General features: G+C 43.8%; 1 protein-coding gene across 17 annotated transcripts in view; it reads left to right on the top strand.

Annotated features, from left to right (window-relative positions):
• Nucleotides 1-20,789, top strand: part of CACNA1D (calcium voltage-gated channel subunit alpha1 D) — a 524,402-nt gene that overhangs the window by 271,173 nt on the left and 232,440 nt on the right. For 13 of the 17 annotated variants that reach the window (XR_012235243.1, XM_073592294.1, XM_073592295.1 and 10 more), the window contains exon 8: nucleotides 8,424-8,527. Coding sequence is in view for 16 of the 17 variants with exons in the window: in XM_073592294.1 (XP_073448395.1) it covers nucleotides 8,424-8,527 (104 nt within the window). In the remaining variant the exon portion in view is untranslated. Of the gene's footprint in view, nucleotides 1-6,719; nucleotides 6,824-8,423; nucleotides 8,528-20,789 lie in introns of all 17 variants that reach the window. The other 4 variants (XM_073592296.1, XM_073592293.1, XM_073592307.1 and 1 more) reach the window with 1 other exon arrangement.

Genomic DNA, 20,789 nt, shown 5'->3' with positions numbered 1-20,789 from the left:
TCCTCTTCTTCTAATGTGCTTAGTGATTAGCTTAGCATTGTCACATTGGCAGAGACAGAGTTCTAAACCTGTGTAAGCTCCAGAGCAACCATGAGCTTACACAGAGCTTCCGTTCCCAGCACCCGAAGGGATGAAGGAAAGGTGAGTATGTGCTTCTGGTTAGGTTTGGACCTTTACCATCCCTGTAACATGTGACATCATAAACACTAGCCTCAGTATTTACACTTTCCATTTTACAGAAGCACCACACTCCCTACCAGGCATTATAACTGGTAAGGTGACTAAAAGTACTTTAGGCTGGAGATAAATTATAATGCCAGTAGGCTTCAATGTTCGCTTATAACTTCAGGGTTAATCTCACCAGCTGTTATTATTTTAAAGGCAAACTGTACTGCTATAGTCTGATAGTCTGAGCAGCTGCTGAGTTTCTTGTGGGCAAATTAGTGCCACTTGTAGGGGCTAGACTTGTATTATTTGCCCAGTAGTCTGCTCACCACACACCCCATGTAATTTCTGTGCTTATTATTATTAGTATTTAAAGTACTTATATAGCGCCGTCGATTTATGCAATTCTTTACATATACATTGTACATTCACATTGGTCCCTACCCTCAAGGAGCTTACAATCTAAGGTCCCTAACTCACATTCATACATACTAGGGCCAATTTAGACAGAAGCCAATTAATCTACCAGCATGTCTTTGGAGTGTGGGAGGAAACCGGAGTACCCAGAGGAAGCCCACGCAGGCACAGGGAGAACATGCAAACTCCAGGCAGGTAGTGTCGTGGTTGGGATTCAAACCAGTGACCCTTTTTACTGCAAGGCGAGAGTGCTACCCACTACACCACTGTGCTGCCCAAGCTTAGTGAATTGTTAATTAGTTAAAACAACTGTATTTTAATTTACCATCATTACAATGTGCACACCACCCCCCACAGCATTGTGCAGCATAAACATCACCTGTAGTATTGCACAAAATACCATTAATAATGATTACTAAGCTTTACATCTTAAAGAGACATTGTCACCTTACTCATGCAGGACATGTCTCTGGAAAGGGCAGCCCGTGACCCCCTTAAACCTCCTTTATCTACAGTCCCCTACAAAGCCTCTGCAGCTGGTGCTCAGATCCGCTGTGTTGCAAGCGAGTGGTGTGATTTGCTGCTAGGCCCCAACACCATCACAGGGTAGCAGCTCACATGACCCTTCAATTGCAGTGTATTTTTACAGACCGTGGAGGAGCACAAAACTGCAAAGGAGCACAGGTACGGTGAGTATATGGGGGTCGGGTACCTTTTTTCAATTGTCAAGTTGCCCTGCATGGGTGGGGTGACAGTGCCTTAAACGCAAACCAGTGTTTTGCAAATGGCCAAGTAACATGTTCACTTAACTCCGCCCCAATTCAGGCGCACATGCCCTTGACCAAGGATAGACCAAGGGGAGTGAGTCACATGTCCTTCTCCCAGAAGGGCAAAGCAACATGCTCACTTACACCCCCCAGCTGTACCTACCCTTTACTGCTCCGCTTCTCTAATCAGCCACCAAGGGCAAAGAGAAGAAGCCTTGTATAATCTCTTTGTCATTATTTGCATTTCACACAGGCTAGAGAACACTGTCCCCACTCGCATGTGACTATGCTAGACCAATCACCAAGCATCAATGCCATTACATGGGACGAAGGGGAGTGAATAACGTACCCCATACCTGGGAATGCTGAGTATTTCCTTTTTCTTTTTTGACTAAACAAAGCAGTGAGGGAGCAAGGTAAAGCTAAGTATATGCTGCCACTGATCACAGCCATTTCGATAACCAGATAAAAAAACAGGTAAATAAAGGTACACCAGCATGCTAATTTATTTAAAGTCCAATGTGTGTGTGTGACAGTGCTGGGCCAGTAGATGGTCTGGTGTTATTGGAAACACTGTGGGGTAAGATTTTCCTCTGGGGTGTTTGTACCTAATGAAGGTGTGATGTTGGCTGGTCTTATTAGGGTTCCAGGCTGCAACCGCTTTTAAAGTGATGAAAAATATGCTCCGCGGGCATCTAAATTTCCCTGAAAATGGATTTATCTGTTCAGATTTACAAAAAAACACGCTATGTTTTCCAATATACAGTATTTCACAAAAGTGAGTACACCCCTCACATTTTTTAAAATATTTTATTCTATCTTTTCATGTGACAACACTGAAGAAATGACACATTGCTACAATGTAATGTAGTGAGTATACAGCTTGTATAACAGTGTAAATTTGCTGTACTCTCAAAATAACGCAACACACAGCCATTAATGTCTAAACCGCTGGCAACAAAAGCGAGTACACCCCTAAGTGAAAATGTCCAAATTGGGCCCAAATTGTCAATATTTTGTATGACCACCATTATTTTCCAGCACTGCCTTAACACTCTTGGGCATGGAGTTCCCCAGAGCTTCACCGGCTGCCACTGGATTCCTCTTCCACTCCTTCATGACGACATCATGGAGCTGGTGGATGTTAGAGAACTTGCGCTCCTCCGCCTTCCATTTGAGGATGCCCCACAGATGCTCAATAGGGTTTAGGTCTGGAGACATACTTGGCCAGTCCATCACCTTTACTGAATGCTGCCCTGCGGCCCAGTCTCCGAAAGGAGGGGATCATGCTCGGCTTCAGTATGCACAGTACATGTTGGCATTTATGGTTCCCTTAATGAACTGTAGCTCCCCAGTGTTGGCAGCACTCATTTAGCCCTAGACCATGACACTCCCACCACCATGTTTGACTGTAGGCAAGACACACTTGTCTTTGTACTCCTCACCTGGTTGCCGCCACACACGCTTGACACCATCTGACCCAAATAAGTTTATCTTAGTCTCATCGGACCACAGGACATGGTTCCAGTAACTCTTGTCCTTAATCTGCTTGTGTTCAGCAAACTGTTTGCGGGCTTTCTTGAGCATCATCTTTAGAAGAGGCTTCCTTCTGGGACGACAGCCATGCAGACTAATTTGATGCAGTGTGTGGCGTATGGTCTGAGCACTGACAGGCTGACCCCCCACCACTTCAATCTCTGAAGCAATGCTGGCAGCACTCATACATGTATTTCCCAAAGACAACCTCTGGATATGATGCTGAGCACGTGCACTCAACCTCTTTGGTCAACCATGGCGAGGCTTGTTCTGAGTGGAACCTGTCCTGTTAAACCGCTGTATGGTCTTGGCCACTGTGTTGCAGCTCAGTTTCAGGGTCTTGGCAATCTTCTTATAGCCTAGGCCATCTTTATGTAGAGCAACAATTCTTTTTTTCAGATCCTCAGAGAGTTCTTTGCCATGAGGTGCCATGTTGAACTTTTAGGGACCAGTATAGCAGAGACCTTGTAACACTAACGAGTCACATGACACCGGGGAGGGAAAATGGCTAATTGGGCCCAATTTGGACATTTTCACTTAGGGGTGTACTCACTTTTGTTGCCAGTGGTTTAGACATTAATAGCTGTGTGTTGAGTTATTTTGAGGGGACAGCAAATTTACACTGTTATACAAGCTGTACACTCAATACTTTACATTGTAGCAAAGTGTCATTTCCTCAGTGTTGTCACATGACAAGATATAATAAAATATTTGCAAAAATGTGAGTGGTGTACTCACTTTTTTGAGAAACTGCAGGTATAGTAACATATTTATTGTAGGGACAAATTAGCCATTGGGATTAGCTTCTTCTGCCATCCTGTTCATTTGGGCTGCACATGTGCAGAGTGGACTTTCTCCTGTCCATTTGCTGAGCTCATCATAGATGACTGGAGAAAGTACAGTACACACACAAAAGAATAGGATGACGTTCTCTCTTATTGCACTAGAGGACACTGGTCTCAATGGCTTCTCCATCCTAACAATAACTCGGGATGGAGCCATTGCTGGCCGCTAAGGTTTTTGAGATGCTTCTCCTAAATGTGGTTGCAGACTACTATGTTTAAACAGAAGGGGAGCCCATGGCTAGTAAGTAGTTTTAGCACACTATGCTGCTACAAACATAGTGTGTTTTTTTGTAAAAGTAAACTTACACTTTAAATAATTAAGCATTTTAGCTTACCTCTATTTGGCAGTTTTTTTTCTTGTTATCAAAACTGTGAACAGTTTGCTATAAGGTGTGTTTAAGTTTGTGCATATACTCATTACCTCACTGCTTAGTTCAGTTGAAAAAGCAAAGAAAAATACTTAGGCTGGCCAGACACAATTTGAACCGTAATAGGTAGGCTGAATGTACCAAATTGATCAATTGATCAAATTGGGTACAACCAGCCTGCTGAATCCTCTAGCGACTATAGCTATTGGTTGCTATAGCCACTAGCTATAATCACTGGCTTCTCCCGCCCCACCCGCCGGGAGCAGACAATTGCTCAGCAGGAGGGATTCCCCTTTCAGCACTGTCTGCGCTAATGGGGAGATTCGTGCAAACTTCTTTCCTGCAACCCGTGGTTGCAGGAGAAAAATTTGCACTGTGTATGGGGTGGATTTACTAAAGGCAAATAGAGTGTGCACTTTGCAAGTGCAGTTGCTATAGTGCTTAGTATTTAGGTTTAAGCTTTATTTTGCAAAGAATACCCACTCACATGCAAAGGGAAAAAAAAAGCAGGTTTGTTTGCATATGATTGGATAATGGAAATCAGCATAGCTTTTCCTCATTTACTAAGCTCTAGAGCAACTGCAAAGTGCACAGTCTATTTGCCTTCAGTAAATCCACTCCTTGGTGGTTCCAGGTACAGGGGGGGCATGTGATTCACTTACACTTTAGGGCGGCTTCACAATGATCTTCTGCGGCTGCGAAAGGGCGGCTTTTGGATTATTTAGAGCGGCTTTACAATGATCTTCTGCGCTATGGCTGCAGCGCTGTGTACCCACAGTTTTTGTGTGGTTAGCTCTGCTTTCCCATAGACTGTCATTATATCCGGCAGTTTTGGTGCGATGTACCAAAACCGTGAGACATATTAGAAGTTTATGGAAAAGTGCAACTAACCTGCTTTGAAAACCGCTGGTACACTGCACTGCACCTTTGCTGCAGCCAAAATCGCAGCAGAGCAGAGTGTGAGTACCACAATATAGAGTCATTTGCTAAGTATGTGTTAACAAATATTTGTTAAGTCTCAAAATGACTACCTCATCTGTACTATATATAATGTTATATATTATATATATATATATATTATATAATATATTTCAATAATGTAACAAAATGTTCAATACTAATCATATATTTATATTCTTTTATGTTTTATGTTACATGTTATGGCTTTGCATGCAAAAAAAAAAAGTAAATCCAGCTATATCTAACTTAAATAAAGTGGTCCCTGTGTGATGTTATATATGTGTGACTGCTCTGTAGTTTTTCATAGATACATAGTGATGTAAACACTGTAACTGTAACAAGTAACAAAAGTTTTTGGGGATTAATAAATCAAATGAAAATAAATTAAATTGATTCTTAAGGAAATGGGTATTCATTTAGGGTGTAAAATTGTAAGCATTTCATTTGCTGCTTATTGTAATTCATTATGAATTTAAATTATGTTGATTAAAATTAAGATTCCCTCACAGTCAACTCCAAGTTGAGCTGAGCATTAAGAATTTTGTATTTTACTGGTTAATCATAAAAAATGAATAAGAGATTTTTGTTGGCCCAAATATTTGCTAAATTTAGTCTCGTTACACCTTTTGAGAGTTAAAAAAAAAAAAAGTGATGTTTTATAATCACAGTTATACGCATACATCACTATAAATCCTGTCTCATACACACATTGAGATATAAATTACTTTATATTTACATTTGCTTTGTAGCTTATTTTTTAGTCCTTCTCAATATACATCTAAGTGTTTTAAAATCTCAGTTTGGGATTGATAGATCCTCTAAATTTAATTTGTGCAATTAAATTTTTCCATAGCAAGGCATTCAGCAAAATGCTGTTAAGGGTTGATAAAACCGAAGCATAAGTTGGTTCATAGTTAATGTTTAATGTGGACATCTTTTTTGTATTTTCTAGTGGGATGTAACCTAGTGATTTATATTATCATACAGTTTAGACTTGCAAGAGTCAAAGGAGGACCTTCAGACAATTATCACCTCTCCCAAAAACCTCTTAATGCCTAAGAGTTCTTGCTCAGCTCCTGAGAAAAAAATTGAAATGAATGTTCTTAATAGTGCTTGCATAATCCAACTTCTGTTCATGTTTTATTAGTCTTTTAATGCCTACTATATGTCTTTATATAACTTTTTCTTGTCTGTTGTTCACACTTGTATGACATTCACATGCTAGTTGTTAAAGTCCATCTCCAGCCTATTTTTTTTAACTTTTGGAATAGGTAAGGTTTTTTTCTGTTGGTTGTGACTCTACCAGGAAGATTTCCCTTACTATTACCTTCCATTATAACTACAGTAAAAACCTTGTCAGATGTAGCAAACCCTTTCACGCTCTACTAAAGATGTGTTTTTTTTTTTTGTCTGTGTCCCCAGTTAAAAGATTTCTAAGCACTCCTTGCCTTGATCGATAGCAAGAGAAAATCTCCCCAATAGTGACACAGACAACAACAAATATCTGACAGAAGCTGCAGCCTGCTAATGCTTTATCTAAAATGAAATACATTTTTTGGGCTGGAGTTGGGCTTTAAATGTCCAATGGGATTTATTCTCTTCGTTCTAATGTCTGTCATGTCTTGCCTTTTCTTTCTACAAGTCCATCTTATTTCTTCCAGATGAATGATGCTATGGGATTTGAATTACCTTGGGTGTATTTTGTCAGTCTCGTCATCTTTGGTTCATTTTTCGTGCTAAATCTTGTTCTTGGTGTTTTAAGCGGGTAAGCACATGCCTTTTCTATCATGAAGGCAGAGCCCAGTGTCCAGCTGCCACCAAAATGTTGGATAAGAAAAAGGCCAAAAATTGACTTCCAGGAACAAACAATATAGAATTCTGTAACATTGGCATGGATTAGTAATATTTAAAGATGTTCTTCATGAAGGCCCAATATTTCCCAAATAGGGGGTAAAGGAAAGAATGTTTTTTTATACTTTAGCTTTAACTTGCCTAGAAATCCAAGAGGTGTGCAGGGTACTGAACTAACTATAAATTACCATTTCTAAGGTATATTGATGATTGGGAGCTACTGATATATAGCTTCGTAAGTGCAGTACGAGCTTATGGCACACCAGTCTGAAGGGAAAGAATAGTACGTTTTCAACGAAGACATATTTAAGATGTTATTGCAGGGGTTAAAATAATTTTGACTTGACTTTCACATTTTTACTAGCTTCCTCTTACTTTTTTCTATTTTATTATATGTAAATATTTGAAGATTAATCACTGGAGGTGGGGCAGATTAGTTACTCCAATTACCCCGCCTAACTGTTTAATAACTGTTTAGATATGAGAAAATGAGATAAGATAGCCAGACGGGGAGCCAACAAATAGACTTGCATTGTGTGGCAACAGTAAAGCATAACCATTGTGTAGCACTGCAAATCAGGCTGCCCTTCTGCAAACAGAAACAAGGATTTTTCAAGATTAGCACATATTTGTAAGATTAATACAACAACAAGCAGATGTCTTCTACTTGTCTATCTTAAAATAGTTAAAAAAGGAATATACTTTAAATTAACTATTTATAATTAAGTTAAACGTTAAACTGCAGTTTAGTCCTCTGTGCTAGTCTACTTTAAAGGGTACTTAAAGAGCAGTTCTTCTGCTATCTCACCTGACCTCGAGGAAGTGTGCCATATGTATCATTCTATATATAATGCAGACACTTTACTAGTGACCTTATTTACATCAGGGCAGCCACTGATCAAGTGGAGTCTAAGGCTGGCCATAGATGAATATTTTTCAGCTGGTTAAAAAAAAAAATAGATATCCTCATCCATACAATCAAGGTGAATGAGGGAATCCTCCCCACTGCACCATTCTATTCTGACAATGGGGACTCCTCCGCTGTCAGAATACACTGATTGACTGCATGCGCTGATTAAGTGAAAAATTTCAACAGCCCCAAGAGAAGCCGATCGCTAGATCAACTTTTCTGGAGCAGGAACAGCCATAGATAGAACAAAATTTGGTCAGTCCCAGCTAAACCAGCCAAATTTCGATCCATCTATGTCCAGCTTAAACCCCACACAGTCCTCCTATCTTTGAGCAATTTATTGACCTTAGAACACCCCTTCCCCACAAAAACACTACAAGTGCTTGTCTTGAAGAACATCTTTAAATATTGCAAAATAGTTAAATATCACAAGTTGACAAGCTCATAAAAAACTCCTTGGGGGAGCTATTTGTTTTTGATTACATTCAGCTCTAGGCCAAAACTGAGGTGGACGGAAGTTGACCATGTCGCTTGGTGGCTGTAGGTTGGTCTCTGCTGTATAGTACATGAGTTGACTATAACCACCTTCCTTAAATTCCTACAGGTGAATGATGCCATAGGATGTGAGTGGCCATGGGTCTATTTTGTTAGTCTTATTATCCTTGGCTCATTTTTCGTTCTTAACCTGGTTCTTGGTGTACTTAGTGGGTAAGCAGTTGAATTGTGTTTGCATATTCTACTGCTGTGTGCTAGGTGGCCGACTGTCTTCTTATCTGCACAATGTAAAATACTTACAATATGTGTCTTGCATGCTGACAACATCATGTTTACTCTGTTTTGTCTTTGTTTGGTCGATTATGTTGGATTGTCAAAATAACGTGAGATTGACACAGATATTACACAGTATGCAGCAAGCACTATGCCTGTTCTTTGGCAGAGCTGCACAACATGTGGGCCAGAGAAGACCCTGATGTGAGCAGTGGAATATGTTTTTTGATGTCATAAATTCCAATAGATTTTTGTGAATTTTTTTTTAATGATTTTTTTTTTTGGGGGGGGGGGGTGATAGAACAGTGGCAAACAAGGTAGCCAGTCAGCACTGTTCTAAAGTATGCCAATTCATCCTTTCTAATTGTCCCCTGAAAGTCCAGCTTTGGTTGAAATTCCATAAGTAAAAACACCTGTTTTTTCCTTTTTTTGGGGGGGGGGGGGTACCCTACTAATTCTCACTGCTATATGGCTAAGTTTTATAGTTCCATTTTGCCCTTTTCCACTTTTTGCAAAATATACAAATCATTACTCATATATCCAGTGTAATATTTGGAGAAGTTGGGGTCATAGTGAAAGATTTGCTCACAAAAAAAATCAGAATTTAAGCAGGATATATACTGAGGTCCTAACATAGTGATGGAGTACACAGACTGGCAGAGGAGCAGTGAGCTGATATAAGTAAAAACACACTAAACTCTTGTATTTATAAATTACGTAGATAATTTTCAGTGTAGTTTGGAACCTATTACTACTGGCCCACAATCTGCATCAAGCCACGTTGATGATACTGGTTCTTTGTCAGTTATCATATTCAATTTCTGGAGTTATTCTCCAGACTACATAATGGATCCTACATTGTTCTTGGGTCTGGTACATTCAACAGTACCAGGAGGACTGATATTCTGCATGCGGTTGCAAATTGAGATGCCCTACTATAGATCAAAACTAACGGCATGTTTTTAATGCATTTTTGAATTGTGTGTCTTTTTCTTAAGTTTTACTGATCTCCCAATCCTGGGGTGATTTCTGTGTGTTTAACCGGCCACCTAAAATTTTGGCAGGGTTTTGCCCTGATCACTTTGCATGTTTGACTGCTTGCTTTTTCCTTATTCAATAACTTTCTATGGTAAATTTAAAAATGTTGTTATTTTGCAATGTCCAAATTCTCAGTGTGTCTTGGGTGCTGTAAATGGATCACAAATAAGTGAAGAAGTTTATTTGCATATTTTTCTTGTTCTGGTATTCTTATGCCGCGTACACACGGTCGGACTTTCCGGCGGACTTGGTTCGGCGGACCAGAGTGTGCCGGACAATCCGCCCGTGTGTAGGCGCCAGCGGACTTTTCCGGCGGACTTTTTCCCCAAAGTCCGCCGGACCAAGATTTGAAACCTGTTTTAAATTTATCCGCCGGACTCAGTTTCGGGCGGAAAGTCCGCTCGTCTGTGTGCTGGTCCGACGGAAAGCCCGCTCGTGTGTATGCTGGTCCGACGGACCAGATACGACGCGAGGGCAGGGTATTGCATCTCGCGCTCGCTGCAATAGGAAAAACAGATTTTCCTATTGCGGTGAGCGCGGGGCATACCAGGCCCTTAGGTCTGGTATGGATTATGAAGGGGAACCCCCTACGCCGAAAAAACGGCGTGGGGTCCCCCCTAAAATCCATACCAGACCCCAATCCGAGCACGCAGCCCGGCCGGTCAGGAAAGGGGGTGGGGACGAGCGAGCGCCCCCCCTCCTAAACCGTACCAGGCCGCATGCCCTCAACATGGGGGGGTGCTTTGGGGGAGGGGGGCGCCCTGCGGGGCCCCCCACCCCAAAGCACCTTGTCCCCATGTTGATGAGGACAAGGGCCTCTTCCCGACAACCCTGGCCGTTGGTTGTCGGGGTCTGCGGGCGGGGGGCTTATCGGAATCCGGGAGCCCCCTTTGATAAGGGGGCCCCCAGATCCCGCCCCCCCACCCTATGTGAATGAGTATGGGGTACATGGTACCCCTACCCATTCACCTAGGGAAAAAGTGTCAATAATAAAACACACTACACAGGTTTTTAAAATAATTTATTAAACAGCTCCGGGGGGTCTTCCTCCGGCTTCGGGGGTTCCTCCGGTTCCTCTTCTCCCGGCGTCCGGTTGGTTCTTCTCCGCTCTCTTCTCCCGGTGTTCCAGTTCTTCGGCCGGCTCCTCTGCTGTCTTCAGGTAGCTCTCTTGCCAGCAGAGCTGGGCTTCTTGGCTTCTTCCCTCTTCTCTTCTCCAGATGTTGACACGACGCTCTCTCCGGCTGGACTGCTCTCTGAGGGCTCCGTTGTGACTTATATAGGCGGAGACCCCGCCCCCTAATGATGTCACAGTCCCTGGGCATGCTGGGACTGTGACGTTTTAGGGGGCGTGGTCAACATCGCCCGGTGACCACGCCCCCTAAAACGTCACAGTCCCAGCATGCCCAGGGACTGTGACATCATTAGGGGGCGGGGTCTCCGCCTATATAAGTCACAACGGAGCCCTCAGAGAGCAGTCCAGCCGGAGAGAGCGTCGTGTCAACATCTGGAGAAGAGAAGAGGGAAGAAGCCAAGAAGCCCAGAAGCCCGGACCTCTGCTGGCAAGAGAGCTACCTGAAGACAGCAGAGGAGCCGGCCGAAGAACTGGAACACCGGGAGAAGAGAGCGGAGAAGAACCAACCGGACGTCGGGAGAAGAGGAACCGGAGGAACCCCCGAAGCCGGAGGAAGACCCCCCCGGAGCTGTTTAATAAATTATTTTAAAAACCTGTGTAGTGTGTTTTATTATTGACACTTTTCCCCTAGGTGAATGGGTAGGGGTACCATGTACCCCATACTCATTCACATAGGGTGGGGGGGCGGGATCTGGGGGCCCTCTTATCAAAGGGGGCTCCCGGATTCCAATAAGCCCCCCGCCCGCAGACCCCGACAACCAACGGCCAGGGTTGTCGGGAAGAGGCCCTTGTCCTCATCAACATGGGGACAAGGTGCTTTGGGGTGGGGGGCCACGCAGGGCGCCCTCCTCCCCCAAAGCACCCCCCCATGTTGAGGGCATGCGGCCTGGTACGGTTTAGGAGGGGGGGGCGCTCGCTCGTCCCCACCCCCTTTCCTGATCGGCCGGGCTGCATGCTCGGATCGGGGTCTGGTATGGATCTTTGGGGGAACCCCACGCCGTTTTTTTCAGCGTAGGGGGTTCCCCTTTATAATCTATACCAGACCTAAGGGCCTGGTATGCCCCGCGACGGGGCTCGCAAGGTGTCAATCTTGCCGATAAAAGCGGCAAGATTGATTTCCTTTTCTAGTCCCGTCGCACATGAGTCACGTTCAAAATGAACGGACTTGTGCGTGTGTGGGCAAGTCCGTTCATTCTGAAAGTCCGCCGTACCTCCGGTGAAAGTCCGTCGGAAAGACGGGCGGACTTAGCCCGCCGGAAAAGTCCGGTCGTGTGTGGGCAAGTCCGTCCGTTTTAAAGTCCGGCGCACCTGGCGGACAAAGTCCGTCAGAAAGTGTGCCGGACCAAGTCCGCCGGAAAGTCCGACCGTGTGTACGTAGCATTAGTCTATATTTTTAACATTCTAAAGTAAAAAAGGGACAGTTTAGTCCTGCGTAAATAAAACCCAGTTCAGTCTAAACCTGTTAAATCCCAATCCTTTAGGCTAGGTTCACACTGTTGCAAAAACCGCATCCAATTCGCATGTCAGGAGATTGTGTTTGGCTCTCTATGGAGCCGATTCACACATCTCTGGAGCGGCTCCGGTGCAAATTGCACAGGGGTCCTGTGCGTTTTCTGGTCCGTTTCAGGTTCAAATTCAGCCAAAATTTCAGACTGAAATCGGACCTGAAACGGTGAACGGGGACACACCAGACCCCCTGCTGTGAGCCGCTCCGTGCTTCAGTGTGAACCCAGCCTTAGGGTAAAATAAGGATTCTCACCTAAACTGGGATAAATGGTCATTAGGTTAGTCTGTTACAAACATGCTCATTTTGTCAGTTCTCTTGAAACTAGTGTCAGCACAAAATGGTGTCACTGGTTGTTCGTAACATTTGAGGTACATTTTGTGAATATAAATAGGGCACATTAATGTAGTGTTTTTTCCACTAAAACAGACCATACACTGTAAGATTTCTGTTTTCTTTAGAAATCACTTGATTCCCTCTATCCACGCTGTACAACTTGGATCGACGAATCTCCTCTGGATATTGTATTTTGACAGAAGGCAGTCAGAATACTCTAACAATGGCTGCATCTAATGTGATGCAGATGCTCTTCAGCCAACAATTTTTAGACTCGTTCCTTTGATTTTTAGATGAAAGGAAGTTCGGCTTGAGAATACTAACAAGGCCACCCATGATTTGGTCTGGCTTCTAATGAACTGGATGAAATTTGCCCTGTGTTTGGTCAGCTTTGGCCAGGCTCCACTTTTCTCCAACACCATCATTATTGTGCATGCACAGATGCGCCCATGGAGCTCTGCCTGGCCTTCTGGTCCTGGCAGAGCCCGTGGGCAGATTTGCGCATGCACGGGGGGGGGGGGGGTGTTCTATGTGCATGCAAAGATGGGGAAGATTTTGAATTTCCCTGTTGGTAGTCTTTGAGCGTGTAGGGGAAACCCAGTGGGAGGCAACCTGGCCCAGATGTGTCACAGGGTTCTATCAGGGGCTGAGCCCTGCGGCACATCTGCGCACGTGTGAAAAGAATGCTTGGCCTAGGTGAGAAAAGTGTAAGTGATGCTTTGTAGCACAAGTAAAATATATAAAAAATATTTTTTTTTTCCTATTGGTAAGAGAGGGAGAGGGGAGGACACAGACAGAGGGGGAGGAGGCAGGGCAGCCCAAGATGTAATTTAGGGCGAAGGTCCTCTTTAAGTGTAGCTGACAGGTAAGCTGATTTTCCATACATACAGTATTTTATTCTGAATTTATAAAAACTAAAGCAAAAAAAAAATCTGTTGCTTAAAACATGTATTCTATATTTTGTTTTCCTACTATAGCACATTAAATAAAAACCTGATCTGGTGGTTTTACAGGCAACATCATTTTCCACTTTACAGGAATGACTCCCTCTGTTTTTAAGTTAAAAACACTAAAGTTATGTTTAGTTTAGTGCTTCTTGAAGCAGAGTATAATGCTGATGCTGTATTATTTGCAAGGTGCCCCATCAACACTGAAAACACTGTTTGTTAGGGAAGATATTTAGGAAAATGCTAGGTGCACTGAAGTCAGCATGACACAATACTACAAAGGCAAATGTAAAAGTAAGTTCTCCAGAAGACAAGATGAAGTCGAGCTCTTCAGTGGAATTTCTACCCTGAGTTTTTCAGTTATTATAACAAGATATTGGGTGATAGTGCTCATCATTGTTTCATCATTTTTTGGGGGGGACCTACAAGTAGTCATACCTCACAAATATTCTCAAGGCTTCACACCACTAGACAAATTATGTCCAAGTATACTGAAAGAAAAAGGTGTAGAATTTGAAGAACAGAGGTTGGTAATAATGCTTAAGTTTACTAAAATGGATGAGCGCTAGGTTTTCAGTACCTATCCATACATAAATAACAGAAATTGTGCAAACAACAATTTATGAAATGCCAATAAACTGCCACCAGAACACAGGCATCAATTCAAACCTGAGAGGCCTTTTAACCTAACTCCATCAAAAACTTTTTTGTATTTAGATGCACTTTAATTTTGAATGATTAGGAAGTATGCTTTAAAATAAATGTGTGTCTATTTCGTAGACACAGATTGTGAAGTTATCATTTTTCTGTCTGTAGTGGCTCCAGAATTATCTTAAATTGTGTTAGTGCACTTAATAGACGGATAAGAAGTCCCCTTGGGACCTTCATGTGATATAATTTGTCTAATTTTAGTCCAGAAGGACAGAGATGGGCTGCACAGGAAGGTAATTAGCTGGCTTTATCTGCTTTCTTGTTCAAGGAAGTTTGCATGAAACATGGAATATGTACCTTGGATAAAGGAGTTCAGCCCTTTGAACTCAGATTTCAGTGTTAATGTCAAGGCCTGCCTAATGACTATTGTGCGTGTTGTGTTTCAGATTGTAAACTGATATAACTTCAGATTTTTTAACGATTTCTAAATAGTTTAATAAGCAATTGATGGAAAATGTGTGTCGGTTTAACAAACATATAACAAAGGATTTATGAAAATACTGGCTAGAAAATATTAAAGTGTGGCTAAACCCAGGCCCGGATTTACTCCCTTTGCCGCCCCGAGGCCGAGTCCTTCAATGCCCCCCCCCCCCCCCCCCCCCCCCACACACACACACACACACACACACCACCATTCACGTCCTTTATCGATGACTGCTACAATAGATCAATTAAAAACATATCTCCACACATGAGAACACTGAAAATAACTGGCTTTAATTGTACAGACTGAAAATACTTCAGGGTAAGCGAGCGAGGGGTAAGGATTTTTCGTGGGCAATTTTTCAGGGCAATCGCTGGTGTTAGTGCTTCAATCATCCCCGGCACCATGGTTGGTATGGTGTCAGGATGATTGAAAAACATTATTTCTATCATTACATTGTAATATAAAATGAAATAGTTCAACTCACCATAATGCAGAATCATTGGGAGCCTTGAGCGTGTCACTTGCCACCATCTCTTGTCACTTGACACGCTGCCTGCCACCAGATGGAGATGTCACTTGCCACGCTGCCTGCCACCAGATGGGGATGTCACTTGCCACTATGCCTGCCACCAGATGGAGATTTCACTTGCCACAATGCCTGCCACCAGATGGGGATGTCACTTGCCATGCTGCCTGCCACCAGATGGGAAAGTCACTTGCCACGCTGCCTGCCACCAGATGGGCATGTCACTTGCCATGCTGCCTGCCACCAGATGGGGATGTCACTTGCCACGCTGCCTGCCACCAGATGGGGAAGTCACTTGCCACGCTGCCTGCCACCAGATGGGGATGTCACTTGCCACACTGCCTGCCACCAACTGGGGATGTCACTTGCCATGCTGCCTGCCACCAGATAGGGGAGGTCACTTGCCACTATGCCTGCCACCAGATGGGGATGTCACTTGCCACGCTGCCTGCCACCAGATGGGGATGTCACTTGCCACGCTGCCTGCCACCAGATGGGGAAGTCACTTGCCACGCTGCCTGCCACTAGCTGGGGATGTCACTTGCCACGCTGCCTGCCACCAGCTGGGGATGTCACTTGCCACGCTGCCTGCCACCAGATAGGGGAGGTCACTTGCCACTATGCCTGCCACCAGATGAGGATGTCACTTGCCACGCTGCCTGCCACCAGCTGGGGATGTCACTTGCCACGCTGCCTGCCACCAGCTGGGGATGTCATTTGCCATGCTGCCTGCCATCAGGTGGAGGAACAGCGGTGCGGGCAATGAGAGATGTCATCTCTCTCCCCCCGCCGTCGCACCACATTACTACCTACGATTTTTTTAAAAATGGCGCCGAGCGGCGCAATCACGCTACTGTGCATGTGGCGCCCAGCCGAGCGTGTACAAGCTTTCCCGAGCCCGGCCGGCTTTGGAACGGTGCATGCGCAGTTGCGTGGTCGGCTCGTGCCCATCTTTTCTATGGGCATCGGTGTCAGTGCCCCTAATAGGCTTTAATGGGCTGCCCGAAAGGGGGGGGGGCGGCCGCGAAGTCGCCGCAGGAGCGGCGCCCCCCCTGCACCACTGCCGCCACGAGGCCTAGCCTCGGTGGCCTTGTGACAAATCCGGCCCTGGCTAAACCCAAACATTTAAAGTGATATTGAAGGCAGATTATAATTTTTTTAATAATAAAAACATGTCATACTTACCTGCTCTGTGCAGTGGTTTTGCACAGAGCAGCCCGATCCTCCTCTTCTCAGGTCCCCCGCTGGCACTCCTGGACCCTCCCTCCTGCCCCCATAGCAAGCAGCTTGCTATGGGGGCACCCGAGCCTCTGCTCTGTGTGTCCATACACACAAGGAGCGTGGCTCGGCCCCGCCCCTGCTCTCTTCTCATTGGCTCACTGTGATTGACAGTCGCTGGAGCCAATGAGGAGGAAGAGACAAAGGAGAGCCGCTGCTTTTGTGCACATCGCTGGATTGAGATGGGGCTCAGGTAGGTATTGGGGGGGGGGGGGTTGCTGCACATAGAAGGTTTTTTACTTTCATGCATTTGTAACCACTAATGGAAAGATGATTCTCACCAGAACATCGGCAATAAAAACGACAGAGGGTCTAAGCCATTCATACTCTATCCAAAACTGAAAAAAAAGTTTTGATTCTGTTATTGCATATGTTTCTTATATGTTTTTTATATGCTTTTAACCAAATCATACCAGCAAGTGGATCCACAGATGATTCCTTTCCCAAGATGACAAAGCCTATTCAGTTCAGAGTTGTCACCCTTTCCTGTACAATAATACAATGGTCTACAGGGCAGCCTTGCCAGTGTACAATGAGCTGACACATTCTGCTGTAGTTGCTGATAGAGTGCACAGAACTTCCTACACAGAGTCTATACTCTGCACAGTTCAAGAAGGGAAACATATAACGTAAAAGGAAAAAAATCCAACCCATTTTTACTTAAAATATATATTCCTTTTTGAGAGTTTAGTTCTCCTTTAGATTAACCACTTAATACTCAAGACAAACCAGTACATCCTTGGGTTTCAGTGGTTATATCAGGGTCATGGCTGCAGCTGCCATGACCCCCCCCCCCCCCCCCCCCCCCCATTGCCATTCGACAAGGCAGCCCGGAACTGAAGCCAGCAATTCCACCAGAACAAATTCCTTGATGGCCTCTATGGTCTATGAAACAGGGAGTGATGAGGAATTTGTCAGTTCTGCTTTTGGTTTGTTAACAAGCCGTTACCAGCTTGTAATAGCGTGATCAAACCAATATCAGTTTTATCAGATGCTTTTAAGGCCAGAGGAGAGATCTGGGGATGCTGCCCCTCTGTCGCCTAGGGGAGAGATGACAACTTACGCTGGCAATAAAAGTGATGTCACCCACCATGGGAGATCACCATATTGGAGGGATATATAAAGATGTTGTCATACAGCCCTAGAGATCCCCCTCTATAGAGAGAATATATTCTGTTTATCGGGAGTTAACAGAGGAGGGTGAGCCTAGAATACAGCAGGATTTGTGTCTCTCTCCCCCTCCCTCCACATTTTCCTTCAATGGGATACAATCTAGGCCTTCTGTTAGTAGCTACTTGGCCCTCCTCCCAGGGGGAGGTTTGGTGTGGTTGGTGGTCCCTGGGTTTCTTATCTCAAAATTTGCAATAATACAATAAAGTTTCACAGAACCTGATGAAGTGAGGTAGTTGGACCCCCAAAATGCATTGTGATAAAATAGTTGAAATCCCTCCCACCAGAGTCAGTCTGAATCTACAGACTATTGAGTTCTAATAATAAAGGAGAGTATAGCAGGGTAAGGAGAATAACAATATTATTTATATGAATTGAATAAATTGGTTGTAATTTTAACAGTATTATATATATGTATTGTATCATTAGGCATAGTTAAAGTCCCATGTTTGGTGGTTTTTGTTGTTACTTTGCATTATCACTATGTATAGTTTTTCCTCTTTATTATGCCCCATTTACACACACACTGTGTGATTTCTGCCAACAAGAATCTGCACAGAGCATATTCTTCCCGCCATAGAACTGAAAGGAGGTACATGTTCACACAAACATTTATCCCCTTTCAAATGAGCCCGGCCAGCCCTGTACCTACTAAGAATGTTGTCTGGATTGGAACAAATCTATAGATGGCACTCAGTTGTAGAAGCTCCTGTTCAACCCCGGCCCCATAGCAGCTGTGTAGGTTGTCTAGCAGAGGAAAATGGCTCCTGGAAGTGTCTAATCCTAAAAGAGTCTGATGCAGGTTGTAGTGTTGGAAGAGAGTGAGAGTAGTGGGGTCACAGGCTGCCAGAGAGATCCTCTATTGCAGGGAACTGGCCTTTCATTTGTTAAGTAATGGACAGGAACCTGTACTTTGCCCATTCAGTGCACAGTCACAGGTTTTCTTGATTGCCTCTCCTTTCAACGGCTGAAGTGTAGCTCCTTCACTCTCCTGTTGGCCCAACCAGACACCCCCTCCAGGTATGTGGGAAGATGAGACTTGAATCCCTTTCTTCCATAAAGCAACATTGGGCATTTGTGCAGAGAATATCTGGGCCAGATTGGGCAAAAATTCACATTAAAATATGCATGCTGTTTTATTATTTCTTTAGAACCAAACCTAAAATGGTCAAAATTCTAATCTGCTGAAACAAATAAAAATATATATTTTATGTCTCTTTAGCAATGCACTGTAAGCACCTTATTGAATAATCAGAGAGTTGGAACATGTGTCTTTAGTTATAGTAATTTTACTATGAGTGCCATGTAATACGCATTTCTTGATGTGACATACTGGTCATTGACACTTCCCACCACTCTTAATTTTGAGATTACGGTAATTCCAAATCATGTGATATATTTAAACACTTACAAAATAGTCCGCTTGACAAAGAATAAATGCCTGCAGCAAAATGCTAACAGTGTAAATTTAACATGACAAGATGTATAATTTAAATCCGAAACATTACAGTTCTTTTTTTTCTCTCTAACATTTTGAAGGTTTCCACAGCAACAATTTGCACAAGAAATTTGTATTAATTCACTTTGTTCCTTAAAGGGACTATAATGTATTGCAGACCACTGTCCAAAAATGTTGAGAATGGGAACTTTTCAGTGTAGCCTAAAGCATTCCATGTGTCATTTTTTTTTTATTGGTTTGGAAATCGAAAACAAAAACCTGAGTATGCATTTTCAGTAAAAACTGCATAATAGTTGCACAAATGTTTCTGAATACTATATTTTCAAAAAAGTACACCAAGTGGGAGATTTACTAAAACTGGATCACACAGAATCTGGTGTAGCTGTGCATGGTAGCCAATCAGCGTCTAACTTCGGCTTGTTTAATTAAGCTTTGGCAATAAATTCTGGAAGCTGATTGTTTTCTATCCAGTGCTGCACCGGGTTTTGCACTCTCCATTTTCAGTAAATCTCCCCCTAAATTTATTAGCACACACAGATACAACATGAGTTCCAAAATGTTTACTAAAAAAGATAAAACTGTATAAATATGAACCCCCTTCCCACCACCTCCTGGTGGCTCTTTAAGTAACTGTTAATGCCAAGAGGTGGAGCAGCTTCCTGATCACATGATCGCTGGTCGATCACAGGTTGAAGACAGCTCGGTCAGTGTTCTGGGAGTGAGCATTAAGTGGACTCTTGGCACAGAACCTTAGAGCTCTTAACTTTTTTATACAGGATAGCCAGGATAGGTATGAGGAGGGAACATTTTTCAGAATAGTTAGACTTAGGCTTTTCTACTACTTTAAAGTGGTTGTTAGGCCACTATGTGATCTTTATACCATCCGCTCTGTTAGATAACAACCTGTATCCTAGTGCCTGTGCTTTATAGAAAAAAAAGCCGATTTCTACCTAATTTCACAGCGCCTCCCGGCGCTCACGTGACTCCCAGCTCTCTCCTCTTCCCATCTGACAGCTCCAGCGGACGGGGCCGAGAACTCCCGCTGATGTCAGCCAAGAAGGAGTGAGTCGGGAGTCATGTGAGTGCTAGGAGGCGCTGTAAAATCAGGTAGAAATAGGCTTTTTTTTATAAAGCACGTACCATCCCAATTATCTAACAACTGGGATGGTATAAAGATCACATCATTATGTAGCAGCAGGGAGGGGAGGGGAGCAGTGCGGCGCTAGTGAGAGCTGACAGGCAGGGAGTGGGGGGGGGGGACAGAGGGAGACACAGGAGGACAGAGGAGAGCTACAGATGACCGAGGCACGTAAACTGACCACAGTGTCAGGGCTCAGCAGCCATGATAACCAGTGGTCAGTTTACAGGGGGAGGGCATAAGCAGGCAGGACCAGCTAGGTATTCCAGGTGATACTGGGGGCCAAATTACACAGCACAGGCACTGTGCTGTATAACATGCTTTAAGGGAACAGGATCCATTTTTTTTTTTGGGTTAACAAACACTTTAAGGGTCACGGAGCTGGCAAGTTGCAAGTCCTGTTCCGACGTAACCTTTACAAAGACCATGGCAGTAAAAGGATTAATACTTTCTGCCTGGAAACAAGTATACATAAAAAAGTAAAAATAAAATGAGAACTCCTTATCTGCATACTTGAATCAGTGTCTCAAGAGATG

The sequence above is a fragment of the Aquarana catesbeiana genome, linkage group LG07 (assembly GCF_042186555.1).
Source record: "Aquarana catesbeiana isolate 2022-GZ linkage group LG07, ASM4218655v1, whole genome shotgun sequence".
NCBI lineage: Eukaryota > Metazoa > Chordata > Amphibia > Anura > Ranidae > Aquarana > Aquarana catesbeiana.
The sequence above is the reverse complement of the archived record's forward strand: the minus strand, read 5'-3'. Positions and strand labels throughout refer to the sequence as shown.